General features: G+C 38.1%; 1 protein-coding gene across 1 annotated transcript in view; it reads right to left on the bottom strand.

Moving 5' to 3' along the window:
- Positions 1–1912: 1912 nt before the first annotated feature.
- Positions 1913–15807, bottom strand: part of kcnq1.1 (potassium voltage-gated channel, KQT-like subfamily, member 1.1) — a 30822-nt gene continuing 16927 nt past the window's right edge. Inside the window, exons 6-16 of the mRNA XM_077564338.1 lie at positions 14779–14901; positions 14463–14573; positions 14131–14226; positions 13881–13997; positions 12159–12276; positions 7657–7783; positions 3613–3688; positions 3118–3212; positions 2942–2988; positions 2798–2859; positions 1913–2352 (exon numbers count right to left, since the gene is read on the bottom strand). Coding sequence (XP_077420464.1) covers positions 2158–2352; positions 2798–2859; positions 2942–2988; positions 3118–3212; positions 3613–3688; positions 7657–7783; positions 12159–12276; positions 13881–13997; positions 14131–14226; positions 14463–14573; positions 14779–14901 — 1167 coding nt within the window. The 3' untranslated portion in view covers positions 1913–2157. The remainder of the gene's footprint in view (positions 2353–2797; positions 2860–2941; positions 2989–3117; positions 3213–3612; positions 3689–7656; positions 7784–12158; positions 12277–13880; positions 13998–14130; positions 14227–14462; positions 14574–14778; positions 14902–15807) is intronic.

The following is a 15807-nucleotide window of genomic DNA, read 5'->3' as shown; positions in this document are numbered from 1 at the left end:
TACCAAGTTCTTCACTAGTTTAATTAAATTTAGTTAGTAAGTCAATCTAATTGATTTTTTTGTCAAGGGGATCAAGCCATTTTCACGACTTTAGATTGGTCAGTTATTATCACTAAAACTCATTTTATTCTTTAATTATTTCATTACAAGCACATATGAAGTTATGACATATGACTATCAGGTAAACATTAAATTAATCTCACACAACTTAATTTTTTTTAAAGGTTTCTAGCACTAGAACAGAGGTCCCCAACCCTGGTCCTCAGGGACCGGTATCCAGCCTGTTTTCCATGCCTCCCACAGCCAACACAGGTGATTCATATCATCAGCTAATCTGCAATCTCTGGAGAAGGCTGATAACGATCTCCACCTGTGTTGGCTGTGGGAGACATGGAAAACAGGCTGGATACCGGTCCCTCTGCACTAGAACATCTAAGGGGGCAGTGGCCAATGACCACTCTGTAATCTGCAGTGGTTATTTCAAACTTGAGGACTTTGACCAAACCAGGAAAACTGTCAGTTTTCTCATCTCCATAGGACAGATATGATGTACTAACGTGCATTGAGATGCATATGATCCAAATCATAGCACACCATGGTGAATTATTTTACTTAAATCTGTATTTGAATGATTTTGCCATTTTAGTCTGTAGCAAGGAGCACGCAGGCTTCTAAGCATTCTGAAATATTCAAATGCAATTGAATGTGCCTCAACCTGTCTCTGAACTGAACCCTCAGCCAAATGTTGTGAGTTACAATTGTAATTATCTGGATTTATTAACTGTTGATCTTACAATGCCGTTGTTAATACGAATCACTGATGTTTTTGTCTTTCACATTTCCACAATGGCGACGGCGGATTCATGATGGGATTAAGAACACTTGCCAGTAACACACAACTGTGAGTGCTTTGATTTAAACATCACTTGAAATATTTTTATCCGTCTTTCTCTGAGGATCACTCCTACGCAACGTCTTCCTTTGTTTTTCTGGTGAAAAAGACTAGATGAAGCCCTAGCAAGAGTTGAGAGTCTGGAACGGGAGAGCAGGAATGCAAAGATCAGGGGGGGGGAAATGAGCTCTGTTTTACTGACAAAATCAAGTTCAGCATCTCTGCGTTTGATTTTAGTTGAGCTTTAATTTTTTTTCTTAGCAGTTGGCAAACTGTACTGTAGGTCTTGCACTGTAGCGAGAGTTTGTCCTTGCACGCCACTTCCACAGTCCAAATGCCACAGAGGCTCTGGTTTCTATGTTGGTCAGAATCCAGTGACATCGGAAGGTACCGGCTGGGCGTGGGCGGCTCTGCCCCTCTGTTGGCTGCTGGGTGGCGGCTGCGTCTTGGCCGTTCCCTGGGTCTCTTGGGGGGTGCTGCGTTGCAGGGCTCTCCCTGGTGTCCGGGGCGCCGCCGCTCCGGCGCGGTCCGTCGCTCCGCGCCTGGCGACGCGGTTCGGGACCTGTGGGCCGCCGGGGTGCCCCGTGGTTCCCTCTCCCCTCCCCCTTCCCCCCCTTGCTGCCTCTCCCTCCTCGCCTCTCCCCGCCCATCCTCCGCAAGCCTGGAAACGTTAGTAAAACGCTGCCGCCGTCCCTTCACTGATGTCGTCAGGCTGATGTGTTAATCAAGCAGTCCATGGCTAATTGGTGTGCGCCTCACCAGCCAAAAATAAATAAATAAAAAATTTAGATCACTTTTGAGTTTTTTAAAAAGGTGAATTTTAGTACTGACATGATTTTTTATATACAGACCTATTACCGTATTGCATGTTCTTGATCAGGTCAACTGTTTATACTTAGCTGTCATACTTAAATATTTGCCTTGGGCTTAAGTCCAGGTGCTTAAAACAAAAAAGGCCCGACTCGCCAACTGGTGAATCGGGCCAATAGGTAAATTAACATCTGCTTTCATACATATGAATGAAGTTGGGAATCACCCTTGTTTTATTTGTCATGTACAGTGATGTCTTTGTTTTGCCTTCTTTGTAAAGTACTTTAGGAGTTGTTTGTTTTGGCCCAGGCATTTGGCCTGAACAGCTATACAGACCCATGCATAGATATGGCTAAATACAATGTCATAGATAGATAGATAGATAGATAGATAGATAGATAGATAGATAGATAGATAGATAGATAGATAGATAGATAGATGGATAGACTGATCAATCAGTCACTGTCCTCCAATTTTGTGGACAACTGCTCATAGCTGGGCAGACCATCCTGAATGGGGTTGATATTGCTGGTGTGGCCGGGCTGTGGCTTCAGTCTACCCTCACGTTCGCCCCCACTGGCGTCCCTCTGGTCCGGCAGAATATTGAGAGAGTGTGCAATGCGGTTCAGCATCAGATCCATGTGTGTGATCTATGAAAAGTAAATGCAAAGCACAAATTCGGCTTAGGAAATACAAAAGATTTATACTAAATTCTAAAGGCTCCTGTATACCCAGAACTGTACTGCCAGAGTGTAGAGCTAGTGCTTCTCTTGCTTGCATGATGCAAGTGCGAATGGTTGTTTGTTGCCCTACAATTTTCTTGTTCACGCTGCCTTTCAAACCGAAAAGTCAACGGGGATAGGCTCCAGCGCAACTGCTACACTCATAGTCACAATTAAACATTTTTGATGACGTTCAATTTATACAATCTGAAATGACAACAGAATCTCATTTCATATTGTTGCGAGTTGAGATCATTTTGAAGGAGTTTTACGACAAACACACTCACTGTGTGTTTTAAAGGAAACATTGAACTGTGCTAACAAAAAGTCAAAGAACTCAAAATTATGCCAAAAATTACACGATATGCTCTACCTTGTCCTCCATTCTGCTGAGTCGGGATCCAATAGTGTTGTTTCCCTTGTCTTTAGCTCGATCTAATAACAGAAAACGGTATATGTGTTCCTGCTCCAACAGTTAATATATTATGTTTACTAGAACAGTTAAGTGATGAATTACCTGCTCCCGTCTGGAATGATGTCATCTTCCCTAATGACTGGTCTAGTCTGGAGGCATACGAAAAGTAATGAGACATTCAACTTCTTTTCAATTTCTAATCTAATATAATCCTTGTGACTGATGTTGGTGGGATTATCATGTATTCCTTTACAAAGTTGCCAAAATGACACATTTACCTTCTCTGTAGTTCCTTGATCCGCACCATTAGGTTGAGATGACCATGAGTGTATTGCTCAATCACATCTTGGACTTCATAAGGTTTACGAGCTTGCTATTAGGATATAAAAAAATACAAAAAAACTTTAAGTGTTCTATTTCAGATGCCTTTTTCAAATTATTTAACTTTACTTGTTGCACTGTTTAGACAGACCAAATGAAATACTGTCTCCTGTAATATGGAATTCTGTGTACAATATTCATATATCATCAAAGCTGCATTTTATTGCAAAACAAGTGTTTTTAATTGAAATTTAAATGAATAAACATTCATTTAAATTTCAATTAAAAACACTTGTAATTCTACACCACTGCAATTGGCAACTGCAATTATATACCATCAAATGTATACCACTCTCAAAGTGCCACCTTAAACCTTTTCTTTGAAATAAATAAACAATTTCCCCTAACTCTTAAAAATAGATGTCCTTCATGACAGAAAATGATGTACTGACCTGGAACTTGCTCTTAGCCACAAAATAGCGCATTTTTTGGATCACACGGATGGCTCGTCTGTGGGACTGGGTTAGTCTGTTGAAATATTTTGAAATGAAAATCATGTGATAAAGTCGTTAAAGTTGGGGGACAATCAATCAGCCACACACTATTCATTATTGAACACCTGCCATGGAAAAAATATGCTATTATCATTGTCCCCATTTTTTTTTTAGCACAAAATATACATGTATAAAAGGCGGCAAGAAGGCAAACAGATGATGTATCTGGCTCACCACCCTTTAAATTATTATGGCTAGCTTTTCAATAAAACCTGTAGTGATTTAAAGTGAAGACATTTTACAGCTCCACGTAAATACATTTGGCATGTACGACTATAAAAATGAACTGAATTCAAATGTATGATGTTCAACCTGGAAACACGTTATAAGCCTAGACAGAAGGATTTCGAATGGTATTGTTTAGTCCTTTTTACACTAGTATGCTGATGAACAATAAAGCAAAAGATGTAAAAAAAAAAAAAATCCTGGTGGAAAAATAAACAATAAAAGCTAAACTGAAATACTTCATATTTAGCTGCTGTAAGCAGAGCAACATATTTGGGAATTTGGCTGTTTTGTGACATTCTCATAAGCAAAGTCCCAAAGAGATTGTAGCACATTTAGCAACAGCTATTATGATGAACTATTGCTTCCCACCAGGGCTCATTACACTGCAAAAACAAATGAATGGGTAAGTGGAAAGAACGGCATTGTGCATTTTATAATGGGGAGTTCTTTTGGCTTCATCTGGACATGTAGTCAACTGCCAAAATAGAAATAGGATTAAGTCATGAATAATGTGCTTTGTATACTTGGACAATATCAAAATGCTGATGGTGAAGACTGAATTGGAAAAATATTTAATTATTGTTTATCATGAACAAAGCATCTAAATCCTAATCCAAATCTGGGGATTTACAACTAACAATGAGACAATTGCAGATATACAGTAAATGTGTGTTATTGGAAAGTGAATAGTAAGGCTGTAATGCTTATATAGGTATTTTGGGTTCGGGCAAGAAAAAGCTTAATAGGCTTAAGACAAAGAATAAAAAATATCATTATCTCATCTACCTGTATATCTTTAAAATGAGCTTGTCAAACAAACCTTTTTCAATAGAAAGCCCTACATACATCCTTAAAGACAGATTATGATATGGGGAGGCAGCTGTGGCTCAGTTGGTAGCGCGGGTCATCCAGTGGTTTGAATCCTGGCCCTGATTGTCTACAGAAGGAGTGTCCAATTTTTATTTATTGAAATTTTTTTATATGCCCATTGTTCCACCCCCTTCCTGTAGGTGGCAGTAAAGTATATTATAAAGTGGGTGCCATCTACCATGCACAAACACTAGCAAAAATGTTGTTTTGTTTTTTACCACAGATCTGCGTAAACTGAGTGAACTGAGTGAAAAACTTGAGAATTGTTGAGGTTCTTCCTTGACCCAAAATGTTATTTTGGTCTAATTGTATTAACTAACTATTGAAGCAAGGCAAAATTAAGGTGAATGTAATGTAAAACACATATGAGGGATTTCAGTAAATCACCATACCCAAAAAATTCCTTATTTTAAAAACTGATTAGGAAGACAATTTTTTCGGAATTTCACACGTTGGTATTTTATCATGAAACAGGCGTTCAATTTTGGTTGGCACTCTATGTCAGCTGCTTGTTAAATATTTTTAGATAAACGTCAGATAATTGATGGATGGATAGTTTCACAAGTTGAAGTCAGCACAGCAACAGCAGTGATCTTTCCCAACAATGCTGCAAGCAATTTCAGCTCTGCATCATTACCCCACAATTTAGAAAGGAAGTCCAATGGGTCAAAACTGTACAGTAGACCTCATTTGTTTCAATTAGTGTAAGCTCTTACATTATAGTGCAGTTACTTACTACATTTATTTCCTATGATTAGACTCGGCCTCTCATTGTTCAAGTGTTTTAGCCACCTCACAAAAGTGCCACTTTCCCTAATAGACAATCACCACAGCAATGCTCATAGGATGATAGCATCATACATGTTAATTGTAGGCATCACATACATTTACAAGACACTGCATTTGGAACACACACAATTTGAGAGTCAAGACAATACAAGCTCCGACATTAACGGTTGCTTGAAGGCCCTCGGCCAGTAATGGCACTGTTGGGTCACCATTTAACTAACACGCTGGCGAGACCAGTACAAACTTATTAAATAAATATGGTGAAATCAAATTATTCTTGCTTTTTACCCCAAATAATTTGGTTTTATCCATTTAAATCCATCAAACCATTTTACAGTCCTGCGTCCATTTTTTTGGGGCATGTCAAAAATACATTTCCAAGTCTGGATTTGGATCTGTGCTTTTCCACATTCATAGCCAGCTAACTTAACAGTTTGCTTTTTAAGAAGGAGTGGGTGTGGCTGAGTATGCCTACTGCCCATTCATTGACATTAAACAGCACGCTCGGTACATTGCATACGTGCATTTTGACAGCACACTTCACAATTTCAGAGGTACATATAAAATTATAAATATAATTAAATATTGCAAAACAGTATATGTAAGCTTAGGCCCTATGAACAGTATTTTGCAGTGTGTCGCTAGCTTACAACCCCAAAAACATGTTTGTTTTTTGGTGGGTGAAAGCTCATGTGCATTTTGAATAGCTGTTACCTCTGCATCATTACAACACTTTGCATCGTGATCCAAAATTTGAAGAGCTGCAAAACAAGTTGGCAAGTTGAGTCTGGTTCATCCAGTACAGCGGGCTAGTAGACTTTACGCAGAGACACGAGTGTATCAACATGGCAAAAATGGTTGTATAACATAACATATAACAAGAAGACTGATGGGAGTGAAAGTTCTTTGTTATTCTACTTAATTCCAATCAATATCCATCTAATCACTAAATTCGCAATTAGGCATGGGCCAATTACTGGTTTGACGTATACCATGGTTTAAAAAATTCAAAGTTTCAATAATCACTAATAATGAGGTCCTCTTTTCTTTTTTTGAGGGGACACCAAAGCAGATCACAATATAATTGGCTGCTTGCACAGTTGAGTAAACAAGCCACTTCTTAAGATTAATTGGAGGCAAGTTGCTTTTTTTTCCTCAGGAGTAGGGGAGCAGGGAGAAAGACGAAAGAGAAATGCTGCACTACTTACCCGGATGGATGCCTTTTTGCTTAAATGGGTACTACTAGTTAGCCCCAAGGACAACATGAATAGCCCACGGGTCTCTTCCAAAAATAGCTTAGCAGTGATGGAACACTGTAGCTTACTAAGAAGAATGTTAGCATTTATTTATTTAAACTTAACATGGTAGCCTACATGTTTTATATATTGTTTAAAAATTGAATCAATTGCGTTCAATGGGGAAAAAATGTTGTTGTTTTTCATAGTGCAATACAGTTTTTTATTTACCCAACTATTTAAACGGTTACCATACTGTCGGAATCTAATATTGGCCCATGCCTTGTCACAATACGTAACGAAACATTTTTAGTGGCTGGGATGTCAAATGTTAAATATTCAATGATATTTTATAATACTCAGGGGGAAAAAAGCATTTCATGCAAAACAGCTAACTACATAGAAGCAATATAATCTTAAAAATACTTATACAGTATAAAGACACAAAATATGAAAATCCTTTAGGCATATCCTATTATATGATGAATATATGGGAAGAGTGTTAGTTCTGACAGGGTCACCACAACTTGATTTACAATGGCATGATAAGCTCACCACTCTAAAAGGCTTAAAGATTGCCCCTCCAAGATATGGATAAAATAACAACACTTTATTCATTTAACAGCATTTTACATTCAATCATAACTGTTCCTGTGTGGGTTTGTGCCTTCTTAAAATATCTATCTGCAGTGACGCTCAAACCATAATCCTCTCTTCTGGAGCCGAAGTTTTTATAGATGAGATGAGACTGGCCTTTAAAGTGCCAATTTCCACATTCTTACATGGAAAAATTGCAGTGTGTGACTAAGGCTAAACTCACTGTGATATGGAGGTAGCTGCAGTCAGTGCACTGTCTCGCTCAGACTCCTGCTCCAGGTTGTCTGCAAAACTGCAGTTCCTCTTCAGGCCATTGGAGGAATTATTATCCACAAGGCCAGGGCTTTTCTCTGGAAATATACAGCAGACACCATATTTTAAACTGGACTTTCATTCTGTATATGATAGATTTCTTATCTAGGTAATACAACATCAGATGATTCATGTTGTGCGGCCTCAGGGGGTGACACATTTTCAAACATTGACATTTTGGATAATGGTTTTAAGTGATAGCTAATAGATAGCTCTGAGACTATTTTATTTTTGTTCCTTTTCTAATAAAATAGGATGATGATGAACATCAAAATTGACCTTTGAGAAGTACATTACTCTAATGGAATTGGCAAATGAGGATTGTCACAAAAAAGAACTCTGCTGTGATTATCATAATAATAGCCGAACTAATGTTTTTTTATGTTGTAAGGCTGAAACTTGTGCTGTCCTCTGTAATTGTCTAATAATTTTCCTTGGAATTTGAGTGAGTACCACATTAGCAGATTCCTTTCATTTGGGGCTGTATGTTCTCAGCTATAATTTGGATAGCGGATGTCTTTTCAAACAGACAAAATTGAGTTAATAGCAACTATTGTACCTATAGAACAACAGTGTGGCAATTTTAAACTGAAAAAAAAAAGTCTTTATTACGTTTGCGGTAAAAAAAAAAAAACATGCATGCGCAACAACGAGTGCAGGAGCCTCTGTGGGATTCGTATTTGGTTTTTGAAGTGAATACTCAAACCAACAACACGAATACCAGCTAATAAGTCCATTACCACCTGCCTGGTGAGTTTGTCTTGCGGAGTGCGGGTCACACATTGGATACCTTCTTAGGACTAAACTCACAAAATGGTTGATGGAGAGATGCCTGCTAGTTTCCTGAGCACTGCCAATGTGGCCTTAAGAAAAGCAACAAATGCTCTGGGAGTGAGTGCCATGAATCTGTTTGTGAAAGTGTGTGGGATGTGTGAACCCCCCCCCCCCCCCCCAAAAAAAAAATACAAAATAAATCTGAAGAAGGCGCGTCTGTCACTGGACTGAGGATGGCGTGACAAACTGTGTGTATAGGTGACAAATGAAATTGCATTTGAAAAGACCACATCTTATAGCAGTATATGTATTACTTCCTTCTTTTTAAAGTCTTAAATCTTTATATAATAAAGACAATAATTAATGCTTATTCAAATGTTATTTGTACAAATTTGACCGTGACTGTCTGGTTCTTAAGCCCAAGTCCTTACAGATGAGCTAATTCTGCCAAACAACCATAAATATGTGTTAAATAGATCTATTGATGGACAATATATTTAACATGACATCAGTATCACTGCTAGTTTTTCCCCCTGCTGCACTTTACATTTTCTCATCAAGTGCCATAGCAAATGCAAGTCCATTCTGCTTATTCTCATGGTCGTAGGTGAATTTGGGCGAGAGGTGGGTTCAACCCTGGAATGACAAAAATCAGATATTGACAAAGGAAGAAGTCGTAATTCTGTCAATATTGACAGAAGGTCAATGTATTGTTGACGATTAACGAATGATGGGAAAATGACGGAAAAGCGATCGGAGCGTAACCCTCCACCATGATGTGCTTTCGAGAGCTCTCCCGATCGCATGTTGTTTCTTTGGGAATGCAACGAGGATACCTGTTTCGCAGAGAGTGAGTGGCCATTCTACGTCAACAACAATGGTGGCGTATGTACAAATAACGTTTCTACAAAATGTAAACAACAATGGAAAATATTTTTTAAAAATGAATCTCATAGTTATGTTAGCAACAACCAAATAAATCATGTAGCGCAAACTTACCATTACAGTCAGGGTTCCTTTTAAAGTCTGTGTTTATGCATGCATCCATTTAGTGCTTAGTTTATTTTACACGTTTCTAGACAGCTTTTTTTGGGGGAAACGGGTGGAGGAAAGTCTTGGCCAGCTGTGGTGAAAGTTTCAAGCAGATCTAGTTTTTGGCCCCTAGATGGCAGCAATGACTCTCTTTTGACAAGATTGGGTAGGCGTCAGTAGAAGACGTGAGGCAGAGCTAGAGGGGACAATGGCTGGGGAAGGGAAGAAAACATGGCGACCGGTTGCAAGCAGCTCACGGTCGAGCAGTTTTTTTCAAAGACGAAAAGCATCGACCAACGCTAAAGAGCACATTGATGACGACGATGATCATCATCGATGATGATGATGGTGACTCCGAGGTTGGAAGCATTGACGCGGCAGTAGAAGACGTGAGGCGGAGCTAGATGGCTGAAGAAGCGAACAGTGGCGACCGGTTGCAAGCAGCTCACACTTGGGAATTTTTTTCAAAGACGAAAGGCATCGACCAACGCTAAAGAGCACATTGATGACGACGATGATCATCATCGATGATGATGATGATGGTGACTCCGAGGTTGACGCTGAAGTTGCAAGCGTTGACGCGGCGGCTATGACGACGTCATAAAGGTTCACCGGCTAGCGATGCTAACACCGGAAAACGTGGAGCATAACCGAGCACGCTCAGGCGGACATTCAATCGTACGACGAAGAGTGCCCCGAGTCCAATGCATATTCATCGGAGGAGTGGGTACAGTCTGCTACTTGCTATTCCCCGGAAATAAAGGCCGTCAAGAAAGTGTAACGTCTGCACGCGAAAGGAGCCATCGCAAGTGAAACTAATCTGTTGTGCAAATCCTGCTGCGTCTCCTTGCACGCATGGGAGCGTTACAAAAAGAAAAACTGTATTTGAAACATCCACATAATTGTGAGTAGTACCACAGTTGCACACATTTGTAAATAGTTTGCGAAATTGTTTTGTCAAATTGTTACACTGTTGAATGGAAATAAACGTATTTTGCAATCTAAAAACACTTTTTCATTGTTGGTGGTGGTGTATTACAGAAGTAAAGCACTATTTAGGTGTTTGTGGCATCATTCATGGACAAAAAGAAGTGCAGAATTCACTAGAGTGCATGAAATAACATCGTTTCACAAAAAGCTCTTTTTCTCCGCTTTTTGTTTCAAAACAGAGCATTTCGGTGAAACTAACCGTTTTCTATTGTTGATTACTGAAGAACGGAATAAGAGAGATGAAAGATGAGAGTTCAATCTTTCATTTGGTAGTATGTGTGTTTCCATAGTCCAAACACAACATTTTCTGTGGACCTTGAAAGATCAGTCAAAATGCTTAAATCGGCTGGCACTGGCGACATCCCGTTTCTGAAAACGTCTGGCAGTCAAAGAGTTAAACAGCTATGGATCCTAAAAAGGGGAAGTAATGAGTCTTTTTTTTTATATGGTTTATTTTTTATTTTTATTAAAATTAAAAATGTATTTTAGCATGACAGAAGCGTGATTAAAATAACGTTGACGCACTGACGATTGACGGAATGCACCAATGAAATTTACTGTTGGTCCTAAAATAGCGGCTGTAATTTAGGAATGATGGAACGTTGACGGGCTGACGATTTCACTTTGGTTCAGCTTGAAATATTGACGGATTGACAATGTCCAGAATATTGAAGATTCCTAAATGGCAGCTACTCAAAATTCATTGCCGTGCCCATCTCTGGACAAAGGGTGAAAAGCATGATCTGACCCGCCTCACATTTCTGAGGTTTGGGTTCAAATTAACATTCGGCCTTCCTGCGTGGAATTTGCATGTTCTCCCCAAGCTTGCATGGGTTTTTATTCAGGTACTTTTCTCCAGGAATACATTGCAACCTTTCACATGTTGGGTTATGTTAACATGTTAAGTTTATTGACGCTCTAAATGTTCCGATGTTTGTCTATATGTGCCCAGTGGTTGGCTGGTGACCACTTTAGGGTGAACCCCAGCAAAAGTCAGCTGGGATAGGCTCCAGCCCACCAGCGACCCTAGTGATGATAACTGGAAAACAAAACGGATGCACTGTATTTTAAGTGTATTAAGGTTTGACTAAGCTACAGAGTTGTGAGGGCTCTTTTAAAGTAAGACTAGTGATAAAGCATCTCCATGGTGGAATGAGAACATTAGGTTTAACGATTTACAGTACTTATCTATTTACTCTGTTAGTACATACTAAAAAAAAACACTTTTACTCCATGTAATTATAAATCCCTCTCATAAAAAAAACTACAAAAAGACATGAGTAGCAGATTAACAGATTAAGATGTGAAAAAACAGTCATGAATTATTTTTTCTCTTTCTCAAAAATGCAAGAGGACATGATTGTTGCGTGTAGAGTGCACGACTCACTCCCTCAGCTGACACTGAAAGAATGCATACATAATTTGCTGTGCTTTCTTCTCACCACTTCTTCATCAATGCTGCTTCATTACGGTATATCCTAAGTGGAGTGATTTTTTTCCACACAAATTTTTTTTTCACCCTAATGGATATGTTATTTAGATCAACGATTAATCATTAAAGAGACTCATCCATTGTTTACACTAGACAGGAAACATTCTGGAAGAATCTGGTCTTACCTGTGTTACACGCATCAGAGCTCAAAAAGTTGTTCCTATCACTGTCAAAAGCAGAGACAGAGACAACGCTGGGAACTGTAAAAAAATTTGAGCCAGGATCCTGGTTCATCTTCTTCTCCTGTTAGTGAAACGCAAACATATCAACCCAACAAAATCTCCCCAGCAAGTAGCAAAGTAATCAACATGTGCACGCACAACACCCATAGGTGACCAACTACAACATGGTGAACACGCTATTGGATTCTATATTGCATTTGATTGTATACAATGTTTAAATAGCAGACAAAATATGTCAAATTTTTGGCTAATCACAGTTGCCTACAAATTGTTGATTGATTGATTTTTGTTTGATTGATTTTGTTTAGTGAACATATAAACAAGTAGCAGAAAAAATAAAATAAAGATTTAAAAAAATGTTCACCACTGGCATATCCCATAATACATTTATTAATCATATCCTCATACTCACATATACAATTTAAATTTTACTCATACTGATACATTGCAAAAAAAAATAATTTTTTTTGCGTTTAAACGTTTAAATGTTATAAGTACTCTTTTTAATTTCAAACAGCTTCTGAGTACTGTGGCAGAGAAGATTGTTGTGTACTTTGTACATTATTTGTGCTATTTTAAATTCAACTAAGTCATAAAATTCAATTGCATTTGATTTAATAAATAGTAAATGTGTTGGTTCCAGGGTTATTATAGTTTTGGAATTTTTCATTTTAGTTAGTTTTTATTTCGTTTTGAGTTTTGTTTTTTAAATTTATTTAGTTTTAATTAGTTTTTAGGGTGGTTCTGTTAGTTTTTATTAGTTTTAGTTATTTCATAAATGCTTAGTTTTAGTTAGTTTCAGTATTAGTTTTTTTTTTTTTTAAGTGTGTATTACTTGTGCGCAATATTTAAAAAACACCATGGGAGCAACGTCATCTGAAGGTGCTTTTCTATTGGCTGCTGCTAGATGACCTTATTCCGATTAATATCAAAATAAATCATACCCAAAGGCTCATGCATTACATTGATTACCAAAGACTAAAATGAAGGACATTTTCGCTATAATTATGGTTAGTTTTAGTTAGTTTTCGTTTAGGGTTACGATAACCTTGGTTGGTTCTGTATATTTTGATCGATTTTTGCAGTTTGAAAACAGGGTCGGTATTTGTTTTATATGAGTTTCGCCAGATTTCCACACATTAGGTTAAATATAGTATTAATAATGAATAGTATAATGTGTATAATGATTTCTTATTCAGGACATCCTACGTTTTAGAGAGTATCCCTATGGTTTTTGACATTTTCCTTTTGACGTTATCTATGTGTGACTTCCAACATATTTTTTCATCAATACCTACTTCAAGAGAAAAAGCTACTCTTTGAAAAAAAAAAAAGATAATTTAAATTGGTAACTTTAGGGGCCCTATGGTGGGATAGTGGCTAGCACGCCGGCCTTCCTGTGTGAAGTTTGTGTTTCATAATTTTTTATTCCAAAAGCCATCATGTTCGGTTAATTGAGGACTGTAAATTGTCCATATACTGTATGTAAATGTGAGTGTGAATGGTTGTTGTCTATCTGTGCTATCTGCGATCAACGGGTGACAAGTCCAGAGTGAACCTTTGCCCAGAATTCAGATGGGATAAATTCAAGCTCACCTGCATGTGACACTAAGGAGGGTATGCACTGGTAAATATATATATATATATATAAAAAGAAGTACCAACCGATTTCTTAGGTGTTGGGGTTGACAGTGAAGAGTTAAGGGTGTTGGATCTCTTTCTCAAAAACATCTTAAATGTGGCCGAATCACAGTTTTCCACTGCAAAACATCTCCATGATGTCTGGGGAGGACAGACAGGCGAAATATAATAGTTGAAACCCATTTAATGTACAGTATCAGTTGTGCAAGGAAGAGCCACGGTCACACCATGTTACAACTAATTACGGTCTTGGTCATATTATACGGTCAAATACCTGGATGACACTAGCTGCAGCAGGGATTTGTCTGTTAAAATGTTTCCGTCTTTGCTTTTGCTGCACTGCTAGTGCAAAGCCTGACCCTAAAATTCCCTGTGAAGAAAAAAGTCCAACAGTTCAAGGTGTTGCCCAAAATAGCTCAGACATGGCCAACAATGCCTGTCTAATAAAGAATGTGTCTAATTAGCTCATTACAAAAGTACATAAAGCTAATTTACAAATTATTTGAATAATATATATGTTTTTCAAAAACACAATGAACGTAAGAGTAGAGGCATTTGAGCCTAGTGTTTGTTGCCGTGCAACAAGTCCAGTAAATTTCCACTTACTGCAGGGAGTGCAAAGAAAGATATGGCAAAGACAGAGAAACAAGATGCAATCATCCTCCCAAGCCACGTCTGAGGTATGAGGTCTCCATAGCCAATGGTCGTCACTGTTATCTTTTACAAACACATGAGATTGGAGGCTGTTTTGTAAATCACATGATTAACACAACAAAAACAAAAATGTGTGAACTTGAAAAAAATGCTAGGCTTGCTTATTTCATTTGGGACCCACTGGATTTGCCCAAGGTTTGACACAAAAACTACTAAGGCCCATTTACAAGTAGCATTGCACACGATCATGATGCAACAATATTCTTACCACTCCCCACCACAGAGCATCAGCGTATGTATTCAACATGTCGTTTTCGTTTTCTGCCAGGTAGACCAAATATGAAGCGAGGATCAGGCACAGAAAGCCAATATACAGGGTCGTGATCAACTCCTGAAACACATGACACATGACATATAAAAACTCGAGGAATAGTTGGAAAAGATTTAGTATTGTGTTATTTTCTTTGTGATGTACAAATAACTGTATGATTATTATTATTTTATTATTATTTGTTCTAAATAGAAGGGGGGGGGGGATCCCATCATTTAAAGACAAGACACAAGTCTGGGTATAAAACATACTTTATTTGCCCAGCCACTTTAAAATTATTTTCATCAAGAAATGGGAGGGGTGTCCCAGTGATGTGGAGCAGATTATGTAACACATAATACACAATAACCTGGTATTAAGTATTAACAATTGAAAGTACATATGTGGGACATTGACTTATTCATTGTTAAAGAAATGAACATGGCACCCAGTGGAGTAGCTTTGACATTCATCAGGCAAATATATTCTAACAATACCATAGAAATACAATGGAATATACTGGAATCTATCTAGCGAGTTTATATTTTGTGGATAAGAAGATAATTATGGTCTTATTAACACTTGATGTCTGAGAGTGCATATTCAATGCACTAGACAGAACAAAAATGGAAGCAGTCACATAATTACAACTCCCCCCAAAAAATCTAACAAAGTTGACCTTTTTTATAATCAAATACCTAAAAATTAATGTTTTGCAGAGCTTTGTATGATTGGCTGAAGAGGTCCAACAGGGATTGGGCACTCCTGTTTGCATTAAAAGCCCTTTTGGATTTCAGAAAAAGCTCTTCATGTGAATGCTACATTTGGTTTCACCTACTCTGTTATTTAAAATGTGAGCAAGCATTGAGAGTACTCCTCTTATGGAGTTAGAACCCAATCAGCAGATGTTGAATTCTTATCAACATCCTGGCCCAGAAATGTTACCGCATGGTTTTACAGCCTGCCACAAAGGAGCAGAGGCAGGAC

This window comes from Vanacampus margaritifer, chromosome 4 (genome assembly GCF_051991255.1).
Source record: "Vanacampus margaritifer isolate UIUO_Vmar chromosome 4, RoL_Vmar_1.0, whole genome shotgun sequence".
In the NCBI taxonomy this organism is placed as follows: domain Eukaryota; kingdom Metazoa; phylum Chordata; class Actinopteri; order Syngnathiformes; family Syngnathidae; genus Vanacampus; species Vanacampus margaritifer.
Note: the sequence above shows the minus strand (reverse complement) of the source record. Positions and strands in the feature narration are given on the sequence as shown.